Source organism: Drosophila melanogaster, chromosome 3L (genome assembly GCF_000001215.4).
Source record: "Drosophila melanogaster chromosome 3L".
In the NCBI taxonomy this organism is placed as follows: Eukaryota; Metazoa; Arthropoda; class Insecta; order Diptera; family Drosophilidae; genus Drosophila; species Drosophila melanogaster.
In genome coordinates, this window is record NT_037436.4 from 9,333,851 (window position 1) to 9,358,935 (window position 25,085).

General features: G+C 40.0%; 5 protein-coding genes across 21 annotated transcripts; 4 read left to right on the forward strand and 1 right to left on the reverse strand.

The window, feature by feature from the left end:
* The first annotated feature begins 481 nt into the window (after window positions 1-481).
* On the forward strand, window positions 482-4,486 carry PGRP-LA (Peptidoglycan recognition protein LA). Of its 5 annotated transcripts, none has more exons than NM_206304.2 (6): window positions 482-585; window positions 760-1,077; window positions 2,862-3,083; window positions 3,136-3,371; window positions 3,604-3,810; window positions 3,876-4,486. In NM_206304.2, the coding sequence occupies exons 2-6, from the start codon at window positions 780-782 to the stop codon at window positions 4,017-4,019; spliced, it is 1,107 nt and encodes a 368-aa protein (NP_996026.1). In that variant the 5' UTR covers window positions 482-585; window positions 760-779; the 3' UTR covers window positions 4,020-4,486. The 5 variants fall into 5 exon arrangements, with proteins under 5 accessions (NP_996026.1, NP_996027.1, NP_001261623.1 ...); NM_206305.2 differs by having other exon boundaries at window positions 3,148-3,371; window positions 3,876-4,086; NM_001274694.1 differs by lacking the exons at window positions 482-585; window positions 760-1,077 and adding an exon at window positions 1,839-1,907 and having other exon boundaries at window positions 3,876-4,086.
* A 473-nt stretch (window positions 4,487-4,959) lies between these two features.
* Window positions 4,960-14,486, forward strand: PGRP-LC (Peptidoglycan recognition protein LC). 10 transcript variants are annotated; one of them, NM_206308.4, is made up of 6 exons: window positions 6,588-6,739; window positions 8,315-9,279; window positions 11,050-11,217; window positions 12,741-12,895; window positions 12,958-13,399; window positions 13,790-14,486. In NM_206308.4, exons 2-5 carry the CDS (start codon window positions 8,478-8,480, stop codon window positions 13,366-13,368), a joined length of 1,536 nt encoding a protein of 511 aa, NP_996030.1. In that variant the 5' UTR covers window positions 6,588-6,739; window positions 8,315-8,477; the 3' UTR covers window positions 13,369-13,399; window positions 13,790-14,486. The 10 variants fall into 10 exon arrangements, with proteins under 10 accessions (NP_001163396.1, NP_996030.1, NP_001163398.1 ...); NM_001169925.1 differs by lacking the exons at window positions 6,588-6,739; window positions 12,741-12,895; window positions 12,958-13,399; window positions 13,790-14,486 and adding exons at window positions 4,960-5,016; window positions 11,759-11,910; window positions 11,978-12,416; NM_001169927.2 differs by lacking the exon at window positions 13,790-14,486 and having other exon boundaries at window positions 12,709-12,895; window positions 12,958-13,413.
* A 1,272-nt stretch (window positions 14,487-15,758) lies between these two features.
* PGRP-LF (Peptidoglycan recognition protein LF) lies at window positions 15,759-17,639 on the forward strand. The gene is made up of 4 exons (NM_140042.3): window positions 15,759-15,974; window positions 16,046-16,197; window positions 16,594-16,978; window positions 17,038-17,639. The coding sequence occupies exons 1-4, from the start codon at window positions 15,836-15,838 to the stop codon at window positions 17,469-17,471; spliced, it is 1,110 nt and encodes a 369-aa protein (NP_648299.3). The 5' UTR covers window positions 15,759-15,835; the 3' UTR covers window positions 17,472-17,639.
* On the reverse strand, window positions 17,017-25,085 carry UGP (UDP-glucose pyrophosphorylase). Of its 4 annotated transcripts, none has more exons than NM_140043.5 (9): window positions 23,733-24,033; window positions 20,038-20,224; window positions 19,888-19,979; window positions 19,663-19,668; window positions 19,032-19,378; window positions 18,752-18,977; window positions 18,555-18,693; window positions 18,068-18,477; window positions 17,607-18,000 (listed from the first exon to the last, which is right to left on the reverse strand). In NM_140043.5, exons 1-9 carry the CDS (start codon window positions 23,778-23,780, stop codon window positions 17,893-17,895), a joined length of 1,563 nt encoding a protein of 520 aa, NP_648300.3. In that variant the 5' UTR covers window positions 23,781-24,033; the 3' UTR covers window positions 17,607-17,892. The 4 variants fall into 4 exon arrangements, with proteins under 4 accessions (NP_001163400.1, NP_648300.3, NP_729469.2 ...); NM_168325.4 differs by lacking the exon at window positions 23,733-24,033 and adding an exon at window positions 24,765-25,085 and having other exon boundaries at window positions 17,630-18,000; NM_001169929.2 differs by lacking the exon at window positions 19,663-19,668 and having other exon boundaries at window positions 17,017-18,000.
* On the forward strand, window positions 20,183-21,607 carry CG32040 (uncharacterized protein). The gene is made up of 2 exons (NM_168326.2): window positions 20,183-20,938; window positions 21,000-21,607. The coding sequence occupies exons 1-2, from the start codon at window positions 20,486-20,488 to the stop codon at window positions 21,486-21,488; spliced, it is 942 nt and encodes a 313-aa protein (NP_729470.1). The 5' UTR covers window positions 20,183-20,485; the 3' UTR covers window positions 21,489-21,607.

The following is a 25,085-nucleotide window of genomic DNA, read 5'->3' on the forward strand; positions in this document are numbered from 1 at the left end:
GGTGCGTATGCGTAATTAAGACGCCACCTGTTCGGCTAGTCATTGAACTTGAAAAAAGCTTTGAGGGCTCTTACTTATGCTAACATCCCCAAGAGGGCGACACTTGGAGTTCAGTTTAAAATATAAAATAAATGCTTTATATTGCTCAAATTTTCCCATTAGAACATAACTATTAATAATTTAATTTATTTTCCAGATTAGCTTTGAGTACTATTCCACTAAATTCAGACACTTTATGCAAATGACTGCCAGTCATAGGCCTGCAATTAAATTGTAAAAAATGCAAGATAAACTTTAAAAATTTCCCAGCTGAAATGATTTTCATGCCATGACAATATAAAAAAAACCGGAGAGTGAGTGCTAATGGAATCGCAATCACTATAGTGCCGAGTTAGCGAGCCAAGAGAGAGGATTCGATATTTTGTTTACTTTTCAGTTTCATCCCCACCGGCTGAAATGCAACTTTGAGCAGTTGTCGTTCGACTGGCGCGCCAGCTACGTACTCCGGAAAGAGTCACGGATTTTCTGAGATTTGATCATCTGAGATCGTCATATTCAAGCAACCCTTTTTAAAACATAAACAAGGTAAGGTTTTTGCCCTTTTCATATGGCCTTTTAAGGAGCAAATAAAAGTTATTATCTGCAATTACGTTGATACATTCTTAAAACAAATAAAAACCAGGAGATAAGTGGCTTTATAAATAACTAATTTTATGAAAAACCCGTAATATAACGACACATAACATATGATGTTTTCAGCAATCCAAAACGAATCGGCAATGTTCGAGGAAAACAATAGCCCCACAACCGATAATTCGCTGTGGACACTTCAGGGTCGTCAAAGAGCGAGTCCCGCCCAAAGGTTGCACAATCTCACGTCCGCCGGCTCATCGACCTCATCCTCCGGCCTTCCGTTACCGCAGAATATCTTCACAAATCCAGCTATCCAGCCGTCCAGCGTTATAAATCTCAACCACTCCACCGACGTGGTAATCGGTCCCATGACCCAATACCAGGGACCGGTATCCATATACTATATGGATTATATGGAGGCACACGCCATGCAAACGGCTGCAGGTGAGTCCCCGATCCTGAATGGAAAATTATAGTTGTAAACGGGAAAATTAAAGCAACAATTAATTAATAAAATTAACATATTTCTACTGTATAACAATATAACAATAATATACGAGAATAATTATATTTTTTTTGCAAATACTATTCACTTTTTTCCCAATGTTTTTAAATATTAAGCTAAATAGTGCAGGGTGCTGAACTTTACCCAAATAAAAAGGTATTTTTTTTTGGTAAATTTAAATTATTTTAACATAATATATTTATTTTCGAAACCGGTTGTTTTAAATTTATTATGTTCAGTTGCCAGATCGTGGTTAATTTCGATTTGGGTATATCAGCAAGTTTTGATTCAGATCACGAATCAAACTAATTACTAATAAAGTGTTTTATTACGATTTCACTTGACAAATTCAACTATACGACAATTGCATGTTCTGAAGATCTTGTTCAAAATGTTAGCACTTGCAATTAGTCAGCTTAAATGAAAAGAAAAATTAAATATGTATAATTCATTATGGATAATTAGTTCCACAACTCGATCGATCACTATTCTTTGGCTATGGGTTCAATAATTTAGCGAAAAGAACAGAGCAAATGAGTGAAAAACCAATGTAATTGAAATGCAAATAGCGTGGGGCGGGATTCCCGGAATAAACGTACACATAAAAAGTCGGGATCTCGAGCAACAAGAGAGCACTCAACGCTCAGTTGCACTCGGTGGTGGTGAGAGCTAGTTTGTGGATCAAACTTTAGCCACTTGCGATGCACGGCGCATATTGCGCATACGTCACGTAGTACGGAAGAGCGAAAGGGAGAGAGAAATACGAGAAGTAAGAGTGCAAAGCGTGAGTGTGTAAAAAATGTGATATGCCAAAACAGCAACAAAAGGCCGGCGATATCATCATGACGCACCCTTGCCGCCCCCTCAAAACCCCACTTCCAACCACTTCCACCCCCCCCCCCCTCGTCAACTCAACCCCTGGCCTTTCTTCACGCAAGCAAACACAAAACATGTCAACGCAAGGGTAGAGCGAGATGGCTGACTTCCAGCGCTTTTGCAATTTGTATGGCTGTTGTTTCTCTTTCTGTTCCATCGACAGCTGCGCCGCATTTCAGTTGTTTGTGCGACGGGTTCAGGTGCGGTGGCGGTACCAGTGGCACTCCGCCGTCCGATTATCGGTCAAACCCATTGTACCACATTATAAAACAATCAATTTGCAGACCACCGCTGTTCCCAGTATTTGCTATGATATTTGTTACCGATGACTCAGTGGTCAATTACTCATAATAGATATATAGGCTTATAATGCCGTGTTTTGTGTCCAATAACGAAGAGGTGTGATAAGCTTAGTGGATCGAAGTGCCATGAAACTGTTACTAAAAGTTCACTCGGAACGCACGGCGCGCAGAAGACGTACACCCGAACCCAGTTTAGCCCACTCCCGGGATTCATCAAGTACATACATAAAATCTAATATCTACTAATAAATTAGATTTACTCAGCGCTTTCACAGGCTTAACTAGATCCGTGTTTTCCGACACCGAAAAAAATATTTAGAGGCCTGAAAGATAATTGAGCTTAAAAACGTTTTAAAATTATTTAAATTTTCTAGATTATGATTTTAAGTTTCCGACTTGTTTGTTGTTATAGAAATATAAATGCTTTTGATATGCAAAACCGTAAAATGTTTCAAAAACATTTTAAGTCAATATATCCATTGAAACGATACAATTTCTTGGCTTTTGTGAATCATATGCTAATTGATTGACTTTCGCTAATTAAGGAATCAACAGCAACAATGCCAATGGTAATGGCAACGCCAATCGAAGTCGTGATAAGTCGCCATCTAGGCGGGTCACTCGGAACACCATCCTGCTGATCACGCTGATCCTGTTGGTCCTGGCCACCGGATTGATTGTGCTCTACGTGGAACTCAATCGACCCAAGCCCGAGTTGCCCAGTAATAAAGCCATCTATTTTGGCAACAACTACGACCACCAAACGTGTAAGTGGATGGCACTTGTATAATCCATATAGCCAATTCACCAATTCTACAGTTCCGAATCTAGGAAACGGCCATCTCGTCGTCGACAGAGAGCAGTGGGGAGCGTCGAAGAACTCTCATGGTCTGACCATTCCCCTGAAGCGACCCATTCCCTACGTCCTAATCACCCACATTGGAGTGCAGTCTCTGCCCTGCGATAACATCTACAAGTGCTCCATCAAGATGCGCACCATTCAGGATTCAGCCATTGCTGAGAAGGGTCTGCCGGATATCCAATCCAATTTTTATGTAAGCCTGTTCTTGTTCTGCACTCTTTTACGCGCCTCAATGGGAAACATAGTTCCTAAAATAAGCCTTGTATAATACTTTTTAAGCCTTAAAAATCAAAATTTCTTCGAGTGTAGTAGGGAAAAGAAATCCCGGCGCGTGCATTTGTGTTCCCATCACGTTCACGTGCCATTTTGGGCATTTCGCTTTCCGCTTACGCAAATTGTCAAATTTCCGAATTTGTTTCGACCAGGTTTCGGAGGAGGGTAACATCTACGTTGGCCGCGGCTGGGACTGGGCCAACACGTATGCGAACCAGACATTGGCCATTACCTTTATGGGCGACTATGGCCGGTTTAAGCCCGGTCCCAAACAGCTGGAAGGTGTCCAATTTCTGCTGGCCCATGCAGTGGCCAATCGAAATATTGATGTGGACTACAAACTAGTGGCGCAAAATCAGGTATAATTACTTACTATATATCTGGCATATCTGGTGACATAATAATTTAATTGAATATTTTCCAGACTAAGGTGACCAGAAGCCCGGGTGCATATGTGTATCAAGAAATCCGGAACTGGCCGCATTTCTACGGCTGCGGAATGGACGAAGCACCGGCCTGCGGCATCGAATTGGGCATGAAAACGGAATCGTGGGACGCCAAGCAATAGCTACAGACTTTTCTACCACCTAAGTGTAACCAAGCACAAACTGTATTTTAATACATATACTAAGGCGAATGGAGCTTTCTTTTAATCGGTTATGCTGGCTTCGAAACCAAAGTAAACCGGTTGGGAGCAAGCGGTTTATTTATAGTAATATATATATATATAGTGTCTCTCTTCCTCTCTGGAGCTCTGTTTAGTTTTACTGTCGCTCAAAAAGCTGGAAATTCCCAAGCCGCAGTCAACCTCTATCAGTGCCAATACCAGTACCCCTTTTATTCCCTCATAGACTTTAACACTCATCGATCTTGTGTGTGTCTGTGTGTGTGTGTAAATATATGAGAGCCTTTGTGCGCCAGTACAACATCATTATCGGTAGCTTCACTTCACTTCACTTATATAGACGATGTTGTGATCGCTGTGGCTGCCTTTGTCATTTATCTGCCTTTCAACGTGAATATATGTACAATGATAATAATGATGTTTTATTTTTGTTATCATATGGAGTCATTACAATCCTATTTACAGGAAGACTGGTAATAGCAGAGAAATATATTAAAAATGAAATGGATATTTGCCAATAAGATCTGCTATCATCACCGACCTTCAGTTCAAAGCCCTCAACAGAGAAGTACGTTCGATGATTTATATTGGTAAAAAAAAAAAGAAACTCCTTCGAAATGTTTATGTTTTTAACTTGCGCATCAAATGATGAGCTGAAACTATGACGACATGGAAAGCTAATAAACTAGTGGGTGTGCCTTTTAACCCTCTTTTCATCAATGACCTAAAGTCCAACCTGCCCAAAAGAGTGACGTACATACATTCATTGACTAATTAATCTCACGGCGCCTTAAAAAAAAAATTATACCTACAACGCGGAACGAATTTTTGGCCAAAACAATGACGAGAGTACGGCACGTGTAAAAACCAAAAAGAAGAAGAAAAAAACACATATGCGAAGAGGGAACCAAAAAAGTAAAAATAATTAATAATAATTAAGGTAAGAAAATATGTGGAGGTAGGTATATTAAAATAGCTATGGTGATTGATTTCGCAACCGTTGTAAAGAAATTATTATCTGCTTCATTGGAAATGATTTACAATAATTACTGGCATTTTTCGCAATAAAATAATGGGTCAACAAAGAATAGATTGCCTGGCTACAAAAGGCATAAATCATTAGATGTTTCGGTGTAGAACTTTAACTGCAATAAAATAATACATTTTAAAGGCCACTCAACAAGCTTATCAGTAAGTCAGGAACACTGAGAGAAAAAATATTATAAATAGTCTACAACTATTTCGATTAAAGCTCGTTGCGCTTTCCACTTATAATTATATTTTTATTTTTCTTTTCTGTAAGCGTGTTCGGAATTCGTTTCGCCAATTTGTTGCTCTTTACGTTTTATCCATCAACAGTTTCCCGGCGCCCTTTTCAGACTATCAGAGATCGCCGAACCGCCGTTCGCCTATAATTACATTAAATATTTTTCAACACAAGTACAATGGGTCAAGCTGGAATTGGAAGAGAAAAAAAAGAGCTATGTACACATGTACATATGTATACATATATATATATATAACTGGCCTGTACCACAAAGTGAAATAGCCAAAAACCGATTGCGGGCCGCAAAACAAAACAATTCTCGGAAATGGTAGCGCAATTTAAAATGTTCACATTTTTGCCCACACTGCAATGTCTGTAAGTGTTTTGGTAGACGGGAGAGAGCCGGAGATTTGTGTTGTTTATTGGTTGAATAAATAAAAAATATATATATTTATATACATACATATGTACATATATAATACGTATACGCCGATTTGTCTGTGTCGATGTCGGTGCGGACGACTAAACAACTAAACAAAAACAAACAGTCATCGTCAGGTGGGAGAAGTTGGAGAGACCATTCTCGAGCCACGGGGCGTAGCTGGAGGTATCGTTATAAATTTGACTAATATCTGGAAGATTTATAAAAAAAAACCCGAAATCGAGAACAGGTTCCGCGACTTAATGACGCTCGGAAAAACCGAAATATGCAGCTCGCCAGATGCAGTTATCGGAATTCTTTCGGTTTCTTGGGATCACTCGCTTTTCGTTTAAACCAGTTTCGATTGAGAAAAAGTTGTACCGCTATCATAAGTTATTAAAATGTACAGTTTTTTTTAAGGAAAATTTAAATCATTGCATTTTATTGGTTAACGCTAGATTACAAAAAGGATAGAAAATACAACAGAACGCGTTCATATTATGTAATATGTAAACACTATATGTTAAAAAATTATATTTTCTAAAACGATTTAGAAGTTTTTTGGAACAAGGCTTTTGAGTTGCACTCTTAAGATCTTTTGAGAAATCACTTATTAAAATGCAAATCGGTAACAAGTTGGACTGCCTGAAAATCGGACTCAAATTAAACAACTTTGGTTAAATAAACGCAAAAACGCCGACCGCTCTCTCCCCATCATTCTCTTTGTTTTTTTTTTCTCAGCGATCTGCTCTCCCTCACACACGCTCCCCACACGCTGCCATATCAGACGCTCCAGCTTTTCAGGCCGCTGCGATTTGATCGCCGCTCAGTTGATCAGAGTCACTCGAACGCGCCGCTGCTCAACGATTCGAAATTGGCGCGAAACGGTATAAAAAGTTCGACTTACAAATTGGCTATATAGTATAGACGCTCAAATATCAAACGAGCTGCAACGGTTTTCGTCGGCAATTTAAAGTGCGTAACGATATGCAAAGTGTTAATATAGAATAGAATATAGAGTGATTATATAGAATATTACACACCGCAAAATAATCATAATCCTATTATATGACTAGTGACAAATAATTGAGCAATTATATCGATATTTAAGTGCAAACTAGTTTGTTTCTCCAATCGTTTTATGTTCCAGGAATGTTAATTAGCCTTTCGAAACACGAAAGGAAGTGAAAGAAATTCGTGGAAGTGAAAAAGAAAACATGCTATCGAAACATCGATCGAAAATCAATTAATTTGCACATAGGCCATATTTAATGATAATTTTGAAAACACGTAAAACATCAGAGTTGTTAATTATTATCGATTCTCCAAACAGAATACAACCAAAACAAAGAGCACCCATATTGTGATGATCTGTGCGTGTATTAGTGACAATGGCCGCCGCTCCCGTGCACGTGTATTGGTGCGCTCGGTAAACTCAAAATGCCATTCCGTTTCTCATTTGTAGCCGTTGTCGTTATTCGGTGTATTCCATTTGGTGTTATCTCAAAAGCGTGCTCTGTGCCAACTCTCTAGAACATCGATTCTAAAGTATAAAGTCGCTACCCTCCAAGGCACCCTTTCAATTCTATCGAGTTTATCACAATTCGCGGAATTCTTTAAAATAGAGTTACTGTTTTGAAATTGGCACACCTCTTCGGAAACCTTCGTATCTACGTATCATCAAGACGTCACGGCATATGCCCATAATGATCTTTCAGCCTTTTGAAGACGTCACTCGTGGCTTTCGAATATCCAAAATTAAGCATAACATGCATATGTATGGGTAACAACTACTACTTTTGTGTTTCTCGGAATCCACTTAAGTAAATAGACTACGTCAATGATTATAGCTAATTTGCATAAGCCTTGCATTCGTGCGAGCTTACTGACCAACTATTTGAATCGAATTTGACGAGTATACAATATAAGTCAACTGTATACATACACATATATTCCAGCACTATTCAATACCCTTATATCTTAATTATACAAACTTCACTGCCATACAACAGCAGCAACGTTTTTTATTCGCGTTTTAAAAACTCTGTTGGCAATCGAGCTTATCAACAATCGTGTATACATGAACTAAAAGCGTTGATTGTACTTATAAATCATATTGCAACTGAACGATCTAATGGATTGTGATAACAATAAAATCACTTTTATAAAGCATGTGTAATTGAAAAGTATTAAAGAACTGACGAAATATTTTTCTAAATTGTGTGTGTTATCCAAACCGTTTAATAATGCTCAAAGCTATCAAATAAATATCACTTAGCTTATCGCATAATATAATATCAGCAATACATTGTTAAAATATATACATATATTTATCAATGTTCTAAAAACACTTGCACACAAGGGAATTATGTGGTTTTATCAAAAATAAAAAAATCAGTGCACCATAAAGCCAAAGTGCCTCCCCAAAGTTAAGCCCACTTTAGCCCAATTCAAACAAAAAATTTCTTCGAAATTTGACAACGTTTGACTAGCTTATTATCATCAAGTTAACCGGGACCAACAAAAAAAAAAACGTATACTTATTTGCAGATGCTCATGATGTGATGTTTGCCGAGAGCTGTGCCTAGTCAGCCGTTTTGCCATACGAAAAATAATGTACCGCCCAATCTGCTAAATAGGAAGGCTAACACATAACGCTCAGAGATCCAGAGAAAATATCAATCTGGTTACGTGACTGTCACGATAGTTCGACATGCCTTTTAGCAATGAAACGGAAATGAGCCAATGTTCCAATGCGAAACGTAGAGTAAACGATCCGTTGACTGGACCAAAAAACTGCAGTACTTCGTCCACAGACTCGGGCGTTATACTAAACGATAATGTGGCGGCATTCCGGCCGGAGAAGGAGACCAAAGATCGGGGGACGGGCGAAGGGCAGTTCCAATCGAAATCGGAAGAGAAAACGGAATCCAAGCGTATCAGCGTTGAGCACACTGTCAATATAACAACGGAAAATGTTGGAAAGACATCTTCGCCGGCGGTTTCCATACGGAGTACCACAATTTCCGTTGTGTCCATCGATGATAATGCCATCGACTCGAGTAGTATTGATAGTGATTCGGAGGCCGAAGCGGAGGATTATACGGTCCAGAAGCTGGGTCACCAGGTCACCTACCCGCCCAACAGTTCACACCTGCGCGACCTTAACCAGGGTCTAACGGTGATCAGTCGCCATGTGGCGCCAGGTGAGGCGGCAGTACCACCACCCAATCCCCTGGAAGCTGGCATTGTGGCCAAGCAAATACTGAACGGTAATCTGGCCGTGGCCACGCCCACATCGCCGGCGGGCGGTGCCACGCAGGGTATTGGCAGCATCGCCCTGACCAACTCCACAGATGTGACGTTCGGTGATAAGCATTTCTACGAGGGACCCGTGACGATACAACAGTTTCTCATCGATAATCGGGACAAGTGGAAACCGGGCGAGGGACCAGCTGGTGGACAGGATAACCCCGCATTCAATGGTGGTCCCAGCACGAATGGAAGTGCGCCGGGTAAGACATTCTAAGCTAATTTAATAGATTGTATTTTAAAATCTAAATCTGATATCGTTTAGTTTTTGTACACTATACTAAGAATGGAATCTTAAAAGTTGTAACTTTCGATTGCTTTCGCATCTTTCTGCATAGTTATTCTTGAGGATCGTTAGTTCGATAATTTCAACTTTTTAGTTTTCTATTCTAAAATATATATTTTCTGGGATATATATCCTTAAAACATATATATATTATTTTGCTATTTCCTGCTGCCTTTGTTTGCGTTTCATTTCTGTCTTCACCTTGCCGCGGTTCTGTTTGCTTTAATGGGCCAAAACTGAGCGCGTGTGACTATTTGTTTACTCAACCCAATTGGCCAGGTCTAACGACCGTGCTGCGAATGGTAGATTAGCAGATGGCCCACAAAGCAGACAGATTCATTGTATGCGCCTAGAACAAATACTACATGTTACTATAAAAACATATTAAATGCATTTAATTGCGCAAGGCAACAAAACTCATTATGGAAAATTTTGTTAAAATGCCAAATAATTTTATTACGTATAGAAAATATTTTAGCTTGAAAATTAAAAAATATTTATGAAAATCACGAACCCAAAATTTGTCTCACATAAAATAAAATTCATGAGAGAAAAAGTTTTAACGCCAATAGTGTCGGGGGATTTTTTAATATTAATACATTTTTTATTACTTATAGAACTCGTTTTTTATCTCCCTGTTTTCCGATTACAATCTCAGCACAAAAAAAAAACAAGTAAAATTTCATTCACGAAAAGAAAATGTATCTCTGCCGATTCAAGGCCCCGCAGCTCGTAAATCAAATCGGTGAAAACTTGCGATAATTACGCACAAAAAAAAACCATAGCAACTGCAATTGTTTACTTGATTGATTTTCACAATTACCATAATTAAATCGCCGTTCTGGTTGGCGAAAGTCTCCAATTGGAATTGAACCAGGGGTTCGAGTGTAAATTTAGTCAGCTGTAGTTAAGTGTTGTTTTTATAAAGGCAGGTGCTTCCCCTGGATCACGCAATAAATACTCATATAAAGCGGGGGGGTTTTTTGCGTGCGGCTTAAATACTTGCTAAATGAAAAAGTGAAAAACAAGAACAGTTCCTGCATACTATGTGCGCGGATCGGGAAAAGTACCCAACGATCGGTTTCAGTTGTTCATATAAAGCGATCGGAGAATGTCGAGGAACACGCTTGAAATTTGCCTAAAGTGTCACGGGATAATCGTAGATAATGACAGGCGTATCGAGTGTGATAATGTTTATTGTGGTCGGTCCTGTCATCGCAAATGCACGGAATTGTCCGAGGATCAGTTGAAATTGCTGGAAATGGTGCCCAATTTAAGGTGGAAATGTGACAACTGTCTGAATGGGGTGCAAATTGGAGCACAAATGAGCAAGTGGTTGGAAAAGTCACTGCGGGAACATGAAAAACGATTGGAAATCCTAGAACAGGGGCTAGTGAAGCGTAAGAAGAAATACTGAATATATAGCAAGCTAATCTTTGATTTTATAGGCTAAATAGAAAACTGAATAATTTATATAATCCTTCGTAAATCAAAATTTCTTTCTTTAAATTAACGAATATATTAAACTTTAACAAAGGTGGTTCCACTGTTTCCAAATAAAATTAAGTCTTTTATCTTTCATAAACAATAGAATTTATTATTAAGCCGTTAGAAATCTTTGCCTTATTCATTATTTAAGTTTTCCTTAACATTTTTTAAACAGCTTTCACTTACCCACACTTTTCAGGCTCCAAACACGAAGATCCGGCGCAAACCCCACCAATTTGTCCTTTTCTGCCCAACACTGTCGGACGCAAGGCCGTCACAGTTACAGTGGTTTTTGTAACTTTAACCTTCCTGCTGGGTATCGTACTGGCCACCACCACAAATCTCTTCGGAAAGACGTTGAACCAAAGTAAGATCAGAGATGACGACGATTACAGACAAAATATTCCAATCAATTCAACAATAGGTACAGTTTTGTTTCCCGCTAAGTGTGCAAAAGTGCTTCCTTACTAAACGAAAACCGAATTGGCGATCATGCTCTAACATATATCATCTCACCATCCCAACCAGCATGTGTATAATCCATCTTAATCTCATACTGTATATACATATGTAACTCATAAGAAACATTGTGTAGTCGTTATTGGGTACATAATCCATTATTCTGATCGCGTTTCTTATCACTTGTCAGTGTTGTGAAGTGACCTATAAATCAAAAGTGTGGCCTAAAGTTCAATTGAATGGAATATGCCAGTGAATCGACCTCGTGCGTCACCCATAAGTTCACAAAACAATAGTAGTGTGAGTTTTAAATAATAAAAATAATAAAATAATAAAACTCGTACACCCTTAAATGTCTTGATGCAAATGTTAAGAAATCGCGAGTAATTAGTAACTACTATTGTTTTGGTCGCTTTCGTGCTATGCTAACTCCAAAACTCTCAATGCAGCGGACTTGGATGTCATCGATAATAGCACATTGGTGATCCTAAAAGTAGCCGAGTGGGGCGGAAGACCTGCCAAGAGGATGTTGGATGCGCAACAGTTGCCCATCAATCGGGTGGTCATCTCGCACACCGCCGCTGAGGGTTGCGAATCGAGGGTAAGTAGTTTCCATAGTCCATCTCCTGATCGTTCATAACGCTTGATCCTGACATTTCGCAACGAAGGAAGTCTGCTCCGCCCGGGTGAATGTCGTCCAATCGTTTCACATGGACAGCTGGGGTTGGGACCACATAGGCTACAACTTTCTCGTGGGCGGCGATGGCCGTGTGTACGAGGGGCGTGGCTGGGACTATGTGGGCGCTCACACCAAGGGTTATAATAGAGGAAGCATTGGTATATCCTTTATTGGAACCTTCACGACAAGAAAACCCAACGAACGGCAGTTAGAGGCATGCCAACTGCTTTTGCAAGAGGGCGTTCGTCTTAAGAAATTGACGACGAATTATCGTCTTTATGGCCATCGTCAACTGAGTGCCACGGAGAGTCCCGGGGAGGAGCTCTACAAGATCATTAAAAAGTGGCCGCACTGGTCACACGAAATCTAATAAGTCATGTATTATATAAAAATTACAAGTAAATAGAGTCTTAAGAAATATGACAAACAAACGCGCTTTATTCGACCTCATTCCCCACCTAACCCCTATCAAAATTGAGAAAAATTAAAGTTTTTCAATAGTTGAGTTGAATGGAATATCACGAATATCTTACAAAAGATACATGGATGTATGTATGGCCTCTTAAGAAAATGGTCAGGGTTGGATGCAAACCTAAAGACAAATTTTAAAACGATCATTGATAATGATCAATGATTAATGAATCATTAATTTAATTAGATTTAAATATTGGAGATAATTATAATGTAAGGTTTGCATCCGTCCCTTCAAAATCTTCGAAGGGTTTCTAACACAGCTGATCTCTTTGAACCAGCGAATGATCCTGAAATCCATGTGGATGGAAAACTAGTTGTGGTCAGTATAAAAGGCTGGGGTGGTATGCCTACTAGAGGAAACCTAAAGCCATTTAAACTTCCGGTCTCCAAGGTAATTATCTCTGAGACTCCACCCGAGATATGTACGACACAGGTATGTTCAAATAATGATGCAATAATTCATATATTTCACTCGAAGTTTAATTTCTTATTTAGGATTCCTGTTCTTATTGGACTCGAGTAACCCAAAGCAGGCACATGGATACCTTCAACTGGAGTCAAGTGGGATATAATTTTCTTGTGGGCGGAGATGGACGTATTTACGAGGGGCGTGGCTGGAACTACATGGGCGATCATACGAGGGACAATAATAACAACAGTATCGGTATTACATTTTTGGGAACATTTCGACGACAGGAGCCGACGCCAAAATCATTAGAGGCATGTCAGCTGCTCATCGCTCAAGGTGTTCGCCTCAAGAAACTAAAGCCAGATTACCAACTGCTGGGACATCGGCAAATCACAGGCACTTTGATGCCCGGCGAGGAACTCTATAGAATCATTCAAACCTGGAATAACTGGTACAATCTGACGAAAACTTGGCCCGATCTGCATATGACTCAATAGTTATAATTAATACAATCAAGAACGAATAAAGGTGTTCAAAAAATGATTTTTCGATTTTTAATGCTAAGCATGTTAGTCTTTTTGTGCATTTTTATATTTTACATTTATACATAATATGATATGCATAGTCATAAAAATTAAATTTCCTTAAACGAATCAATTTATTCACATTTTCACTCAACTATTTACATTTGTACATTTAACATAGTTTATATAAATCAATAACAAATATCATATGAAAGTGTGCATATATAAATATATCATCACATCTAAACAAAAAGCCGCTTAAATTTGCTAACTAAAACTAAAAATGTAGCCGCTTAAGTTTATTAACTGAAACTAAAAATGTTTGCATGGTCGAAAATGTATGGTCAAAGTTATATTAACTAAACATCAAAATGTATTTTTGAAAATTCAACAGATCTGGACAACATTGGTGGTGGACTAATACTGAGATTCGTGGAGCGTCAGCAATGGCTCGCACAGCCGCCACAGAAGGAGATTCCCGATCTGGAGCTGCCCGTGGGATTGGTCATAGCCTTGCCCACCAATTCAGAAAATTGCAGCACACAGGCGATCTGTGTGCTCCGAGTTCGTCTGCTGCAGACCTACGATATAGAATCGTCGCAGAAGTGTGATATTGCGTACAACTTTCTGATTGGCGGAGATGGAAATGTATATGTGGGACGGGGCTGGAATAAAATGGGTGCCCACATGAACAATATAAACTATGACTCGCAGAGTCTTAGCTTCGCCTATATCGGATCGTTTAAGACCATCCAGCCGTCGGCCAAGCAACTAAGTGTTACTCGTCTTTTGCTGGAGCGTGGCGTAAAGCTGGGCAAGATTGCACCAAGCTACCGATTTACGGCGAGCAGTAAATTGATGCCAAGTGTAACCGATTTTAAGGCGGATGCGCTCTACGCAAGCTTCGCCAACTGGACTCATTGGTCGTGAATAGGTTAAGAGCTATTTCGATATTTTGCAATACTATCATTTATTTTCGTATTGATTTTGTATCATAGGTGTTCTCCCATTAATGTGTGGCATATTCGATTTAGCTAGAGTAACGATTCGTTTAAAAAGAAAATGTGATATTAAATAAAACAAAATGATTTACTTGATGAATTTCAATCATGTATGGGGATCAAGAACTAGCTGATAACTGGAATCGGGGAATTTCTGTAGAGGTGCTGTCTGGAACTGCCTGAAACCGGAAAAGTTGTAATATGGCTTGGCTTTTCTACGCATTCTTCCACCTGCGAGTTATGGGGCTTCCCCGATTATTGGAATTTTTAATTTCTTTCGCGACTATCTTAAAATTATTATATTATTATATTATAATTATTATTTTATACGGAGGTTAGTTTGCCTGGAGGTTGTTTTATCCGGACGTTAGTTTGCCTGCGGTTGTTTTATCCGGAGGTTTATTTATCCGGGAATCATTTTATCCGTTTTTATCCGGAGGTTAGGTTGCCTGGGGTTGTTTTATCCAGAGGTTAGTTTGCCAGGGGCTTAGCTTTCCTGGGCGTTACTTTATCGGGGGTTATTTTATCCGGAGGCTCGTTTGTTAGGGGGTTTGACTGGGGGAGTGTATTACCTGGAGGTTCATTTAACCCGAGGTTAGTTTGGCTTGGGGTTATTTCATCTGAAGGTTAGATCGTCTAGTGGTTATTATAGCAGGAGGTAAGTTTGCCTGGGGGTTTTTGTGGCTGGGTTTTGTTTTACCAGACATTTACTATCCGGAGGTTAGTTGGTCTGGAGTTCAGTTTGGCTGGGATATCTTATATCTGGCAAATATTTTATCCGGAGGTTGTATAGGCTCCATTTTACCTAAGTTTTAGTTTGTCTGTTAAAGAAATGTTTGCTAAATTCGCTTTCTTTTTCTACTTATCACGATCTATCTGCGTTCTATTTATGACAAAATAAAAACAGAATAATAATCGTGAAGAACTCTTTTTGGGTCAGTTGATCAAATCGCAGCCGCTAACTGTAGTCGGTCACTCATTCCAAGAAACCGGAAAACATCATAACTTCGGTCCAAAGATGAGCTAGCTTCTTTCAAAAACGCTAAGAGTAAGTATACGCCCCCTTGACAAAATGGGATTCCCATTTCTTGGACTGCTCACTACCATCAAATATCTCTTTCTAATCTCAAGTGGGCGGCGTTCAGAGATCGCGCACCCTGTTGCAAAAATGGCACCCTATATTAAGCTTTAAAAAGCTTTCTTTAGTTATACATACATATATTTATTTATAGGTATGAATATCTCTTATCAACAAGCTTATGAACTGCGCAGTCGCTTTAGGTTTTCAAATGTCCGGGGATTTTTCGGAGCCGTCAACAGAAATAAACAACAACCGGACTTGAGATCGGGTGCGTACTCACTTCAGTTGGCATCGGACGTTCGTCGTGCGAGGATCGATCGCGGTTGTGGGTAGTGCGATATAGTGAAAACATCTCAAGATGCCGAAAACAGTGGTAGTTACTCACCCAGGAAAACCGATAAATAACGAGAAAAGATTTCGCTTCGAGCTTCTCTATTTCTGTGTGATTCTTCTAATGGTTGTGGGTTTAGCAGCTGGCTATTTCATGTGGATGATGTGTGAGTCATTAAAGCGAATCGTAGATTGAATACAATTTAATAACCAATAACCAATTGTTAACCTGGTTTAGCCTTCTCCACACATTCGCCGAACAAGGGCCTACACATACTCGATCGCAGCGAATGGCTGGGGGAACCACCCAGTGGGAAGTACCCGCACCTTAAGCTTCCCGTCTCCAATATTATCATTCATCACACGGCAACCGAAGGATGCGAACAAGAGGTAAGTCTTACTTTGGGAATTTTAAATTGTTAATATCAAAGTGATATAGAATTGCTTTAAAGCTAACTTGAAACCAGTTTGTTTTACTTAGCTTACTGCGGCAATTACTTAGGATTCATGAAAAGGCTTTATTGTAACCAGTTGTTCTTTTCTTATCTACAAAAATTTATATAAATAATCAACCCAAAACTTTTCCTAGAAAGCCTCGTAAAACCGATATTATAATTCAATAGCTTGCCATAAAAAAAAACCCCCGCTTTGAGTCTATAGATCGACATACTTTTCGGTAAAAAACCCCCATTCTTCAGCACTATTTCGAGTTAATTAAACTTTTCTAAAAGTTAGCGGTTAAAAGACTGTTTACTTATGCATAAATCTTATTTCTATCTCGCCCAGGATGTTTGCATATACCGCATGAAGACCATTCAGGCGTTCCATATGAAATCTTTTGGTTGGGTCGACATTGGCTATAACTTTTTGGTGGGCGGCGATGGTCAAATATACGTAGGACGCGGCTGGCACATCCAGGGTCAGCATGTGAATGGATATGGTGCCATCTCCGTTAGCATAGCCTTTATCGGAACTTTTGTGAATATGGAGCCACCAGCTCGACAAATCGAAGCAGCCAAGCGACTGATGGACGAGGGCGTACGTCTCCATAGATTGCAACCGGATTATCATATATATGCCCATCGACAATTAAGCCCCACCGAAAGTCCTGGCCAGAAGCTTTTCGAGCTGATGCAAAATTGGCCCCGATTCACGCAGGATCCAACATCATGTAATGCAGTTGAAAGAAAAAAATACGAGAATATATTTATTTTCAAAATTTATTTTCAGTGCGACTCCTAAGCAATGAGACTGTAAAGATCGTTACCCGACCCTATTGGTTGGCCCAGCCACCTATAGTGCCACTTACTCCTTTGAAGCTGCCAATTGAGAGCGTGAGATTTGTGGCAACCAACACGCCATCATGTTTCACTCAAGCCGAGTGCACTTTTCGAGTGCGCCTTCTGCAAAATTGGCACATCGAGAGCAATGGATATAAGGATATTAACTATAATTTCGTTGCGGCTGGGGACGAAAACATCTACGAGGCCAGAGGTTGGGATCACAGCTGTGAACCTCCAAAAGATGCAGATGAACTAGTCGTGGCCTTTATTGGTCCATCGAGTAGCAATAAAAAGATAGCATTAGAACTAATCAAACAGGGCATAAAACTTGGTCATATAAGCAAGAACTATAGTCTAATTGACGATTTAGAAAAGTCATAGAAAACTGAAAGCAAGGGGAATGAAACTTGGCTAGTGCCATTCCTGTGCCATTTTTCAAAGTGATATTAATTTAAGACCTAATGTTAAGCATCACAAATATCTCACATCCAATAGGTGACAATCTCCTTCGTATTTATAGAAATAAACATGCCTTTATTGAGTTTCAACAGCTGCTATCTTTTATATCTCATTTGAACGACTACAACTAACATTTTTGAAAACATATTGCAATTCGATTTTGATTAAAAACCCTGACTGATTTCTACTTAACGATATATACAGATGACACACTTTGTGCTTACAACAATTGGCTAAATGAAATTCGTTATTGGAAATTTGAAACGCGAACATGGCTACTACATAAAACTTAGACAATTAGACTACAGTTAGTGAGACGATATCCAATTGTACAGGATTTGATTTAGTGGTCCAAGATGCGCATATTGCCAGATACAATCTTGTTCTCCAGAATGGCTCCAGCTGGGATATCGATACGATCGCCATGGTTAGCAATGATGATCACAGTGCCCTGCAGAATCAAGTTAAGACATGTTATTAGCGTATTTAAAATACCATTCAATATTATTCAAACTTACGCGCAAAGAAACGCCACGACCGAAAGTCACATCTCCGCTCACGGTCAAGTGATCCAGCTCAATGATGTCCGGGATGTTGGCAAAGCGACCCAGGAACTCCTTGACCTTCGAGAAGTGGTTCTCTCCCAGCTTGACGAGCGGCGTGGTAGGGAACATTCGCTGTGGCGACATTACCAGGCTGCCGTTCTTAAGCGTATATAAATTTGACATGACCAGCAGCAGATCTGAAGATTTCTTCACGGGCAAGAAACGGGAACGCGGCACATTGATGCCGATGGCGCCATCAAAGCACTTCATGGCCGCACCCACAGCAGTCTCCAGCTGAATGACACGGGTTCCGTTCTCCAGCGTCTTGTTGTTCACAATAATTTCCATGTTTAAGGTACGCTCACGCAAAACGCGATCAATGGCTAAAGTAATTAAAAAAGAGAGAAGACTTTTACACTTATATATACATACATATATATAATTTTTGGTAATTACTTACCTGCCAGGTTGGCCCAAATGTTGTTGGTGTTAAAGAACTTGAAGGTCTTAACCGACTTAAAGTCATCCACATGCTCTGGTGGCACTTGAGCAATTTCCAACAGGCGCAGCTTGTTTTCCATTTGAATGAGAGTACCACCCTGGAAAAAAAAGTTAAGTATTAAATTTTAGTAATAATATATCACAACTATAACTCACCTTAACGTCAGCACGGGTCTTGTCGGTGACCTCCATGACAAACTCCACTGGAGTAGTGGCCCGCTCCTCGCCCACCAGCTTATTGAGGATGTTCAGATCGACGGTGGCGCCCAGGTTATCGATGTTGGACAAGAAACAATACTCGCGGCCCTCCTCGATGAACTTCTTCAGCAGGCCAGAGTTGCGGAAGGTATCGTAGAAGTCACCGTGTCCAGGTGGATACCAGCTGAAGTAGGAATTTCTTTAACACGGAACATTTACGTAAGTTCGAAGTACTTACGCTTCCATATCCTTTTCGACATCAAAGTCTTTGGCCACCGGCAGGTAGTGCTCGCGACTAATGCGCGGGAAGCAGCTCTGGTTGAAGGTGTGGATCTGCACACGGAATCCTTTGTACTTGCGCACGATCTTCTCGGTATCCTCGTCGGTGTTAAAGGAGTTCATCAGTACCAGCGGAACATTGGCATCGTAGGTCTTGTTGAGATGCTCGATTTGCTGCACGGTCAGATCCAGGAAAGTAAGATCCGAACGCACAGGAATCACACTCTTGGGACCATGGCAACCCATTGAGGTGCCCAAACCACCGTTCAGCTTGATGACCACCAATTTATCCAACATGTTGCGGATCTAAATGCAAATCGATACAATTACTACAAATACTTCAACATTAAATAACATTAGGGTGGAATTGGTTAAGCTGCAGTGATAGCCGAATTTCATTTGGGTTTAGTGCTACAGCGCAATCATTACAAACTAAAGCCAAACTACAAACAAAACTAGGTCCAAAATCTAAACAAAGCGTCCAAAGCCCATTGAGATTAGATTTGAGCGGGAGCGAAATAGATACACATATGTAAATTGGGAGTGAGAGCCGAGAAGCGTAGAAGTTTAGGTAAGGGAAAACGCTTTACCTCATTCTAGGTGCGATACACACGATTATGCATAGTATTTATAGGCAGACATAGCCATATTCAGTATTCAAATCAAATAACATGAAAATATGCAGAGTTGGTAAAACAAATATCATCAGGATGAGTTCGACTGGGTTTTTTGCTTTCGGTATAAAGTTATGTTTGGGATAAATTGGAGTGTTCTTTTTTTTTCTTTGTGGGTCTAAAAGCAAGCCCTCTGCATACCTGCTCGTTCTTGGGCGACTTAAGATTCGAGTAGTTCATCACAGCATTCTCAGGCAGCTTCTGAATCTTGTTCCAGTCCAATGCGGGACCCTCTGAAATATGAAGTAGTTATTAAAACAAATATTAAATGCATATTTAACAAGGACTCACCTTCCTGAATGAAACGTCCGAACAGATCGGCGAAACGACCCATTTCTGCCTTGAGGGCAGGCTGGCGGGCCTTCTCAGTGGTCTCCAGCAGACGGTCCACATCGTGCTCCAGCAGACGAAGTGCATCCCGTTTGGTCACCTCATGGAACTCCTTGGAGTCGGACGGTGCACGCTGGTGGCCGCGCACCTGTTGAAAATATAACGTCAAAACAAAACCATAAGTTACACTTGGAGAAACTTTAGAGCCGCATCGATTAGTGTGACTAGCAAAGCGCATCCGGCAGATGCACTCAAGTGACAAAATTAGTGGAGGAAACGCTGACAAAATTATTGCTATTGCTGGAGCTGTCGTAAGTCCAATTACAAGCTTCGCTTGCCACTCAGACGAGGGCGTTGCCAAAGACCAAGGAGCCACTGGATCGGCGACAGTTTTCCCTCGAACCTAGTGATGACAAGTCGCTGGCTGCTATTAAGTTTGCTACTCTATTGGGGTAGCCAGGAGGTCTCCTCGGGTGTGATGGACAACTTTGGCGATGGCTTGAAAATGGCCGGGCAAATGTTTGGCATCAATACGGCAGCAGATGTGGCAAATCTGGTAGCCAAGGCATTCTCCGGCAATTCTATGGCAAATGTACCCAATTTGATTAGCTACGCCCAGAGTGGATTCCAAGGGCTGCGGCAAAACAATGGTGCGGATGAACAGGAGGAGGATCAATCGGAGCAGCAATCGGAAACGGAAAATGTCCAGGAAGAACCTCCGGTGGAGAACACAACCCGAAAACCTCCTCCGATAACCTTCGATTCCGGGCAAATGCTCTCCAATATGTTGAGAATGGTGGGTTTTGATACGCGGAAAATAGGAGCCCTAGCCTTAAATGCATTGATTATGGTTGCTCAGGCGGTAAGTTCATACCATTCCCAATCTTGTTTTAACCATAACCCCTTAATGTTTTTTTTTTCAGATTGGTAGCTCCCTGCTGCAGGTTACTCGGGGAGGTGGAACATCTTTAATCGATGCTACGGAATCCCTGTATGAACCCAGCGATCATCGACCACGTTCCCTATCCATGGGATCGCCCATCGATTGGTTTATGCAACGTACAGATCGCTATAGCAAACGACTAATCAAGGATATCATGGATCGGGATTTGCCCGACTACATACTAGACATGATCGAAGCCAAGGAACAACCCGAGGAGGGTAAAACCGCTGGTTGCCTAAAGCTTCTGATGTGCAAGGGTCAACCAATCATTTGGGGAATGCAGGAATCGTTAAAGAAACGCCTGGCTGGAGAACCTGAAGAGCCCGATGATAACGATAGCTACTTTAACAAGAAAATCTTATTTAAACACTTGCCCAGTCTTGAGGATTTTAGGAACCATAGTGCTAGCTGTGAAGTCAAATACCACGAGGAGTGCCCCAAGAATGCAACAACGGGAAGCTATTTTTAAGTGCACTTAACAAAAAAAATAATGCTACAAAGTAATTAAGATATGATACATTTTGAAATACACGAAAACTTATTATTCTCTCATACATGGAAATAAAGTACAGTAGTTTGTTAAAACACACTATTATGCAAATTGATGACCGGGAAAATGTATATAATAAGTTATTTTTAAAAGGTCTAACACAGTAAACAATGTTCAACTAGTAATCATCTGTGGACCCAACAAACACCGACCATTTACCAGTATAATGATGAGTTCGACATTCCAAGTTCGTCAAGGATGATTACAGAGATAAGCCCTAGGCATTTGGGATTTAGATCCCAGTCTAATGTCCCATGAAACGACCTCTAAAAATGCAACTGCCCCGGAAAGTTGTGTAATAATTAACAAATTCGCTAGTTTGTCAACCGGCTCTACAATCGCCGCCGTCTGATAACTAATCTTGAGAGTTATAAAACCTCATCGTGGTTATACGATTTCGGGATCTAATCGCTTAATCTGAGCGGTTCCTAATGTCATGTACGCGTAATTTCTACGTCATATCAATATCGCAAAAGCGTGGCCTCCTAATCAAAATTCGATTTCATAATATACATAATTTTTCCTTGCTCAAGCCATTACTGCAATCTATATTGGCATGACGAAATATGGTCCAAGCAACTTGGTCAGTTTCTTATCAATGTTCTTGGACCTTTTATAACAAGGCTATTTCTTATCATTTGATATCATGATAATAATGATTTAGGGAATATTAAATCATAAGACCAACAATTATTGTTGAGTAAATATTAACAATTTATCTATAGATTTGACATTGGCATTCTGGCAAGGTCGTCATTAGCTTATGCAGATGGCAAAACCCAATATACGTGGTGTAAACAAAGCTAAAACCCAAACAAAAACGTTGGGAAGAATAAAGAAAAACTTAAAAAACAAAAACATGTGAAGAGTGACCAGCGCCACCTAGCGGTCGGATCGGTCTTAAGACTTGTCAATCAAAGCAGACAAATGCAACTGACTTATGCAAAATAATTGCTGTAATCGTTTTTATTTTGCTGTTTACTTTTCGAAATTATTACGCAAAACACGGAATAATAAGCAGAGGGTAAAGTGAAAAAAGAGGCACATGCCACGCCCACGGCGCCTACGACGATGCCAGACGATTGCATGTGGGTTATTTATAAAGCAACCGCACTTTCCGCCAATGAGCTATTCCGAGCAGCCCCAACGATAAGCCAAAGTCAGAGGGCAGGTGTTTGAACTTCAGCAAGGTCAACATGCTGGAGATAATTTGCTAACACATCATTGCGGCTTCCACTTATGCCGCTTTTTTCTTTGGTAAAAGGCTTATGCACTTCAATTATGAACTTATAAAATAGAGATCTTAAAGATAACACGCGCCAAATGTTTAATATCCGGTACTTGTGGAGTAATATGGGTATGTGGTTTTCCAGGAAAACTTCTTAGATAGAAAAACTACATTAAAAACGGAATGGTTGAGTTATTTTAAATTTGAATGGAGTCATCCGACCTTGAGGAAACACCCTTTTTTTAACATTTTATATCGTTGGGGTAGAATTTTAAGTAGAATCCAAAAAGTATGCAATTCGTGGGATTAAAAAAATATATCTTGCTCTATCAAGATCTAAGGAATAAAATCCTGTGCTATGAAGTGGACGAACCCATAGTTGTTAACTTCCTTAAGTCTGGTAATTAACTAAATGACTTTCTCCCGTGTTGTATTTCGTTCCGCAGATAAGATACGAACTCATTTATTTATTCATTTTAAAAAGAGAACATATTCTTTTCAACTGAATTGAAATTGATTAAGTGGTTAAACTTATAAAAGTATTGTGATTACTGGAATATATACGAATTTTTAGGTCGACATAACTGATAACCTTTTAAATTTACGCGTTATTTTATTTTTACATGATAGGAACATATGTATTTACACAGAGGTGTGTTTGTCATATACAAATATATATTTTTGGGTTTTTTTTTTTTATTGACAACTCGAACATTTCGTTAATAATCTGCAGTTTAATATCATCATTTGGTGGATTTTGTATGCGATAAAGACTGATCTATGACGTCTTTCAAGCAAAGCTTTTTTTTAATAGTCCATCAAACATAAAGACTTTGTAGTTAAGTATAAGAAACAGATAGATTTAACTCTTTGATCTTGGCCCAAATATAAAATTACACGCTCATTCTGGGTAGAGTAGAATCTAGAGAACTTACACCGGCACGTTCCAGCAGAACATCGATGGGTCTTATACCGGAGGGCATTGTGAACTATGGAGCACTATATAACAATATCTCACAGTGAGAATCTCAACTTTTCTAGTGTTTGGCTATGCACTCGCGTTAGGAACGAAAGAACGAGAGAGAAGATTGACGCCAAAACGAAGCTCTCCGGTCGAGTGTGCAATTGAAAATAAAGCTGGGATCCAAACGAAATTTGAATTTCAATACGAAATTTTTCCAACTCGCGGCGACGGCAGCGGCGACGTTGACGTCGGCAGTGGCAGAACGGCACTGAAAAACGCTGCGACAAGTGAAGAGAAGCCAGCAACAAGTGATAGCAAAAAAATTATATATATATAGAGGAACCAGCAACAACAAACCTCTGCTGATGGATGAGAACATGTGTGTGCGTAAATTGTTGAGCAAAACAAAAATTAAATAAAAGGAATAAGTGGAAGTGCCAAGCCGGCATTCGAAAGCGAGGGTGTGTGGGGGGTAGGGCTTGTTGATGTGCGGAGAACGAGAGAGTAGGGGGCGCTTATCAGTGCAAACAAACAAAAACAATTCTTTCCCGGATTCCGCTACTACATTTCCCGCGGCATGTTCTAGTGATAAGAACTTAGCAGATATCTTCCACGATTACTCCAACTGACAACAAATACCAAGCTAATTCTCTTTGCCTGGCTTCCCCAAAAAGACAGAGACTCACATACACTTATGGAACCATGACAGCGAAGGCGACACACGCTCATACGTTTAAGGTCACTTGAAGGTTAGCGCTAAGCAATTGCCAATGCATAAGGGAGAGAAAACTAAAGGAAAAAACCAGTCAAGACAATTTGAACTAATGAAATTGGCCCATAAATAGAGTCCAACTGGAACCGGCAAAATGCGTTGGAATATGCAAGCTGCACTCACACACACACACACAAGCGCAGCCAGAGCGGCTTGGAATGAAAGGAAGCGAAATATAACGGGAATGTCATTTTTCTCTATTACCTTTCAACTGTAAACTTTAAAACTCACCTTAGCTTCATGTGGAACATCCAGCATTTTGAAGTAAAGTAAATTTAACACTTGAGTAATTTAGCAATTAAGCGTCACTAATTTAGTTGTTTTGCTGCACACACACACACAAATTGAAAGCAAAGAGAATGAGAAACCACACTGAAACTTTTTTACACCCGCAACTTTTAGTGTAAAATTAAATTGATTCTCTCAAGATTATTATCCGCTTCTCCGAATCCACGATACGAACAATTAGAACGGGCGCTACGATATTAATTTATTGGTCCAATTTTAAAAGATCTGAGCGTTCTCTGCTCTTCTTCTTCTCCTTTTTTGCCA

Coding starts and splice junctions, on each gene's coding strand:
- PGRP-LA (NM_206304.2), top strand. CDS start 780: ATGTTCGAGGAAAACAATAGCCCCACAACCGATAATTCGCTGTGGACA. Junction 1,078..2,861: donor CGCCATGCAAACGGCTGCAG/GTGAGTCCCCGA, acceptor TCGCTAATTAAG/GAATCAACAGCAACAATGCC. Junction 3,811..3,875: donor AACTAGTGGCGCAAAATCAG/GTATAATTACTT, acceptor AATATTTTCCAG/ACTAAGGTGACCAGAAGCCC.
- PGRP-LC (NM_140041.4), top strand. CDS start 8,478: ATGCCTTTTAGCAATGAAACGGAAATGAGCCAATGTTCCAATGCGAAA. Junction 9,280..11,049: donor CACGAATGGAAGTGCGCCGG/GTAAGACATTCT, acceptor CACACTTTTCAG/GCTCCAAACACGAAGATCCG. Junction 11,275..13,789: donor TCCAATCAATTCAACAATAG/GTACAGTTTTGT, acceptor AAAATTCAACAG/ATCTGGACAACATTGGTGGT.
- PGRP-LF (NM_140042.3), top strand. CDS start 15,836: ATGCCGAAAACAGTGGTAGTTACTCACCCAGGAAAACCGATAAATAAC. Junction 16,198..16,593: donor CCGAAGGATGCGAACAAGAG/GTAAGTCTTACT, acceptor TATCTCGCCCAG/GATGTTTGCATATACCGCAT. Junction 16,979..17,037: donor CACGCAGGATCCAACATCAT/GTAATGCAGTTG, acceptor ATTTATTTTCAG/TGCGACTCCTAAGCAATGAG.
- CG32040 (NM_168326.2), top strand. CDS start 20,486: ATGACAAGTCGCTGGCTGCTATTAAGTTTGCTACTCTATTGGGGTAGC. Junction 20,939..20,999: donor TGATTATGGTTGCTCAGGCG/GTAAGTTCATAC, acceptor TTTTTTTTTCAG/ATTGGTAGCTCCCTGCTGCA.
- UGP (NM_140043.5), bottom strand. CDS start 23,780: ATGCCCTCCGGTATAAGACCCATCGATGTTCTGCTGGAACGTGCCGGT. Junction 20,225..23,732: donor TTCTGCTGGAACGTGCCGGT/GTAAGTTCTCTA, acceptor TATTTTCAACAG/GTGCGCGGCCACCAGCGTGC. Junction 19,980..20,037: donor CGGACGTTTCATTCAGGAAG/GTGAGTCCTTGT, acceptor TTCATATTTCAG/AGGGTCCCGCATTGGACTGG.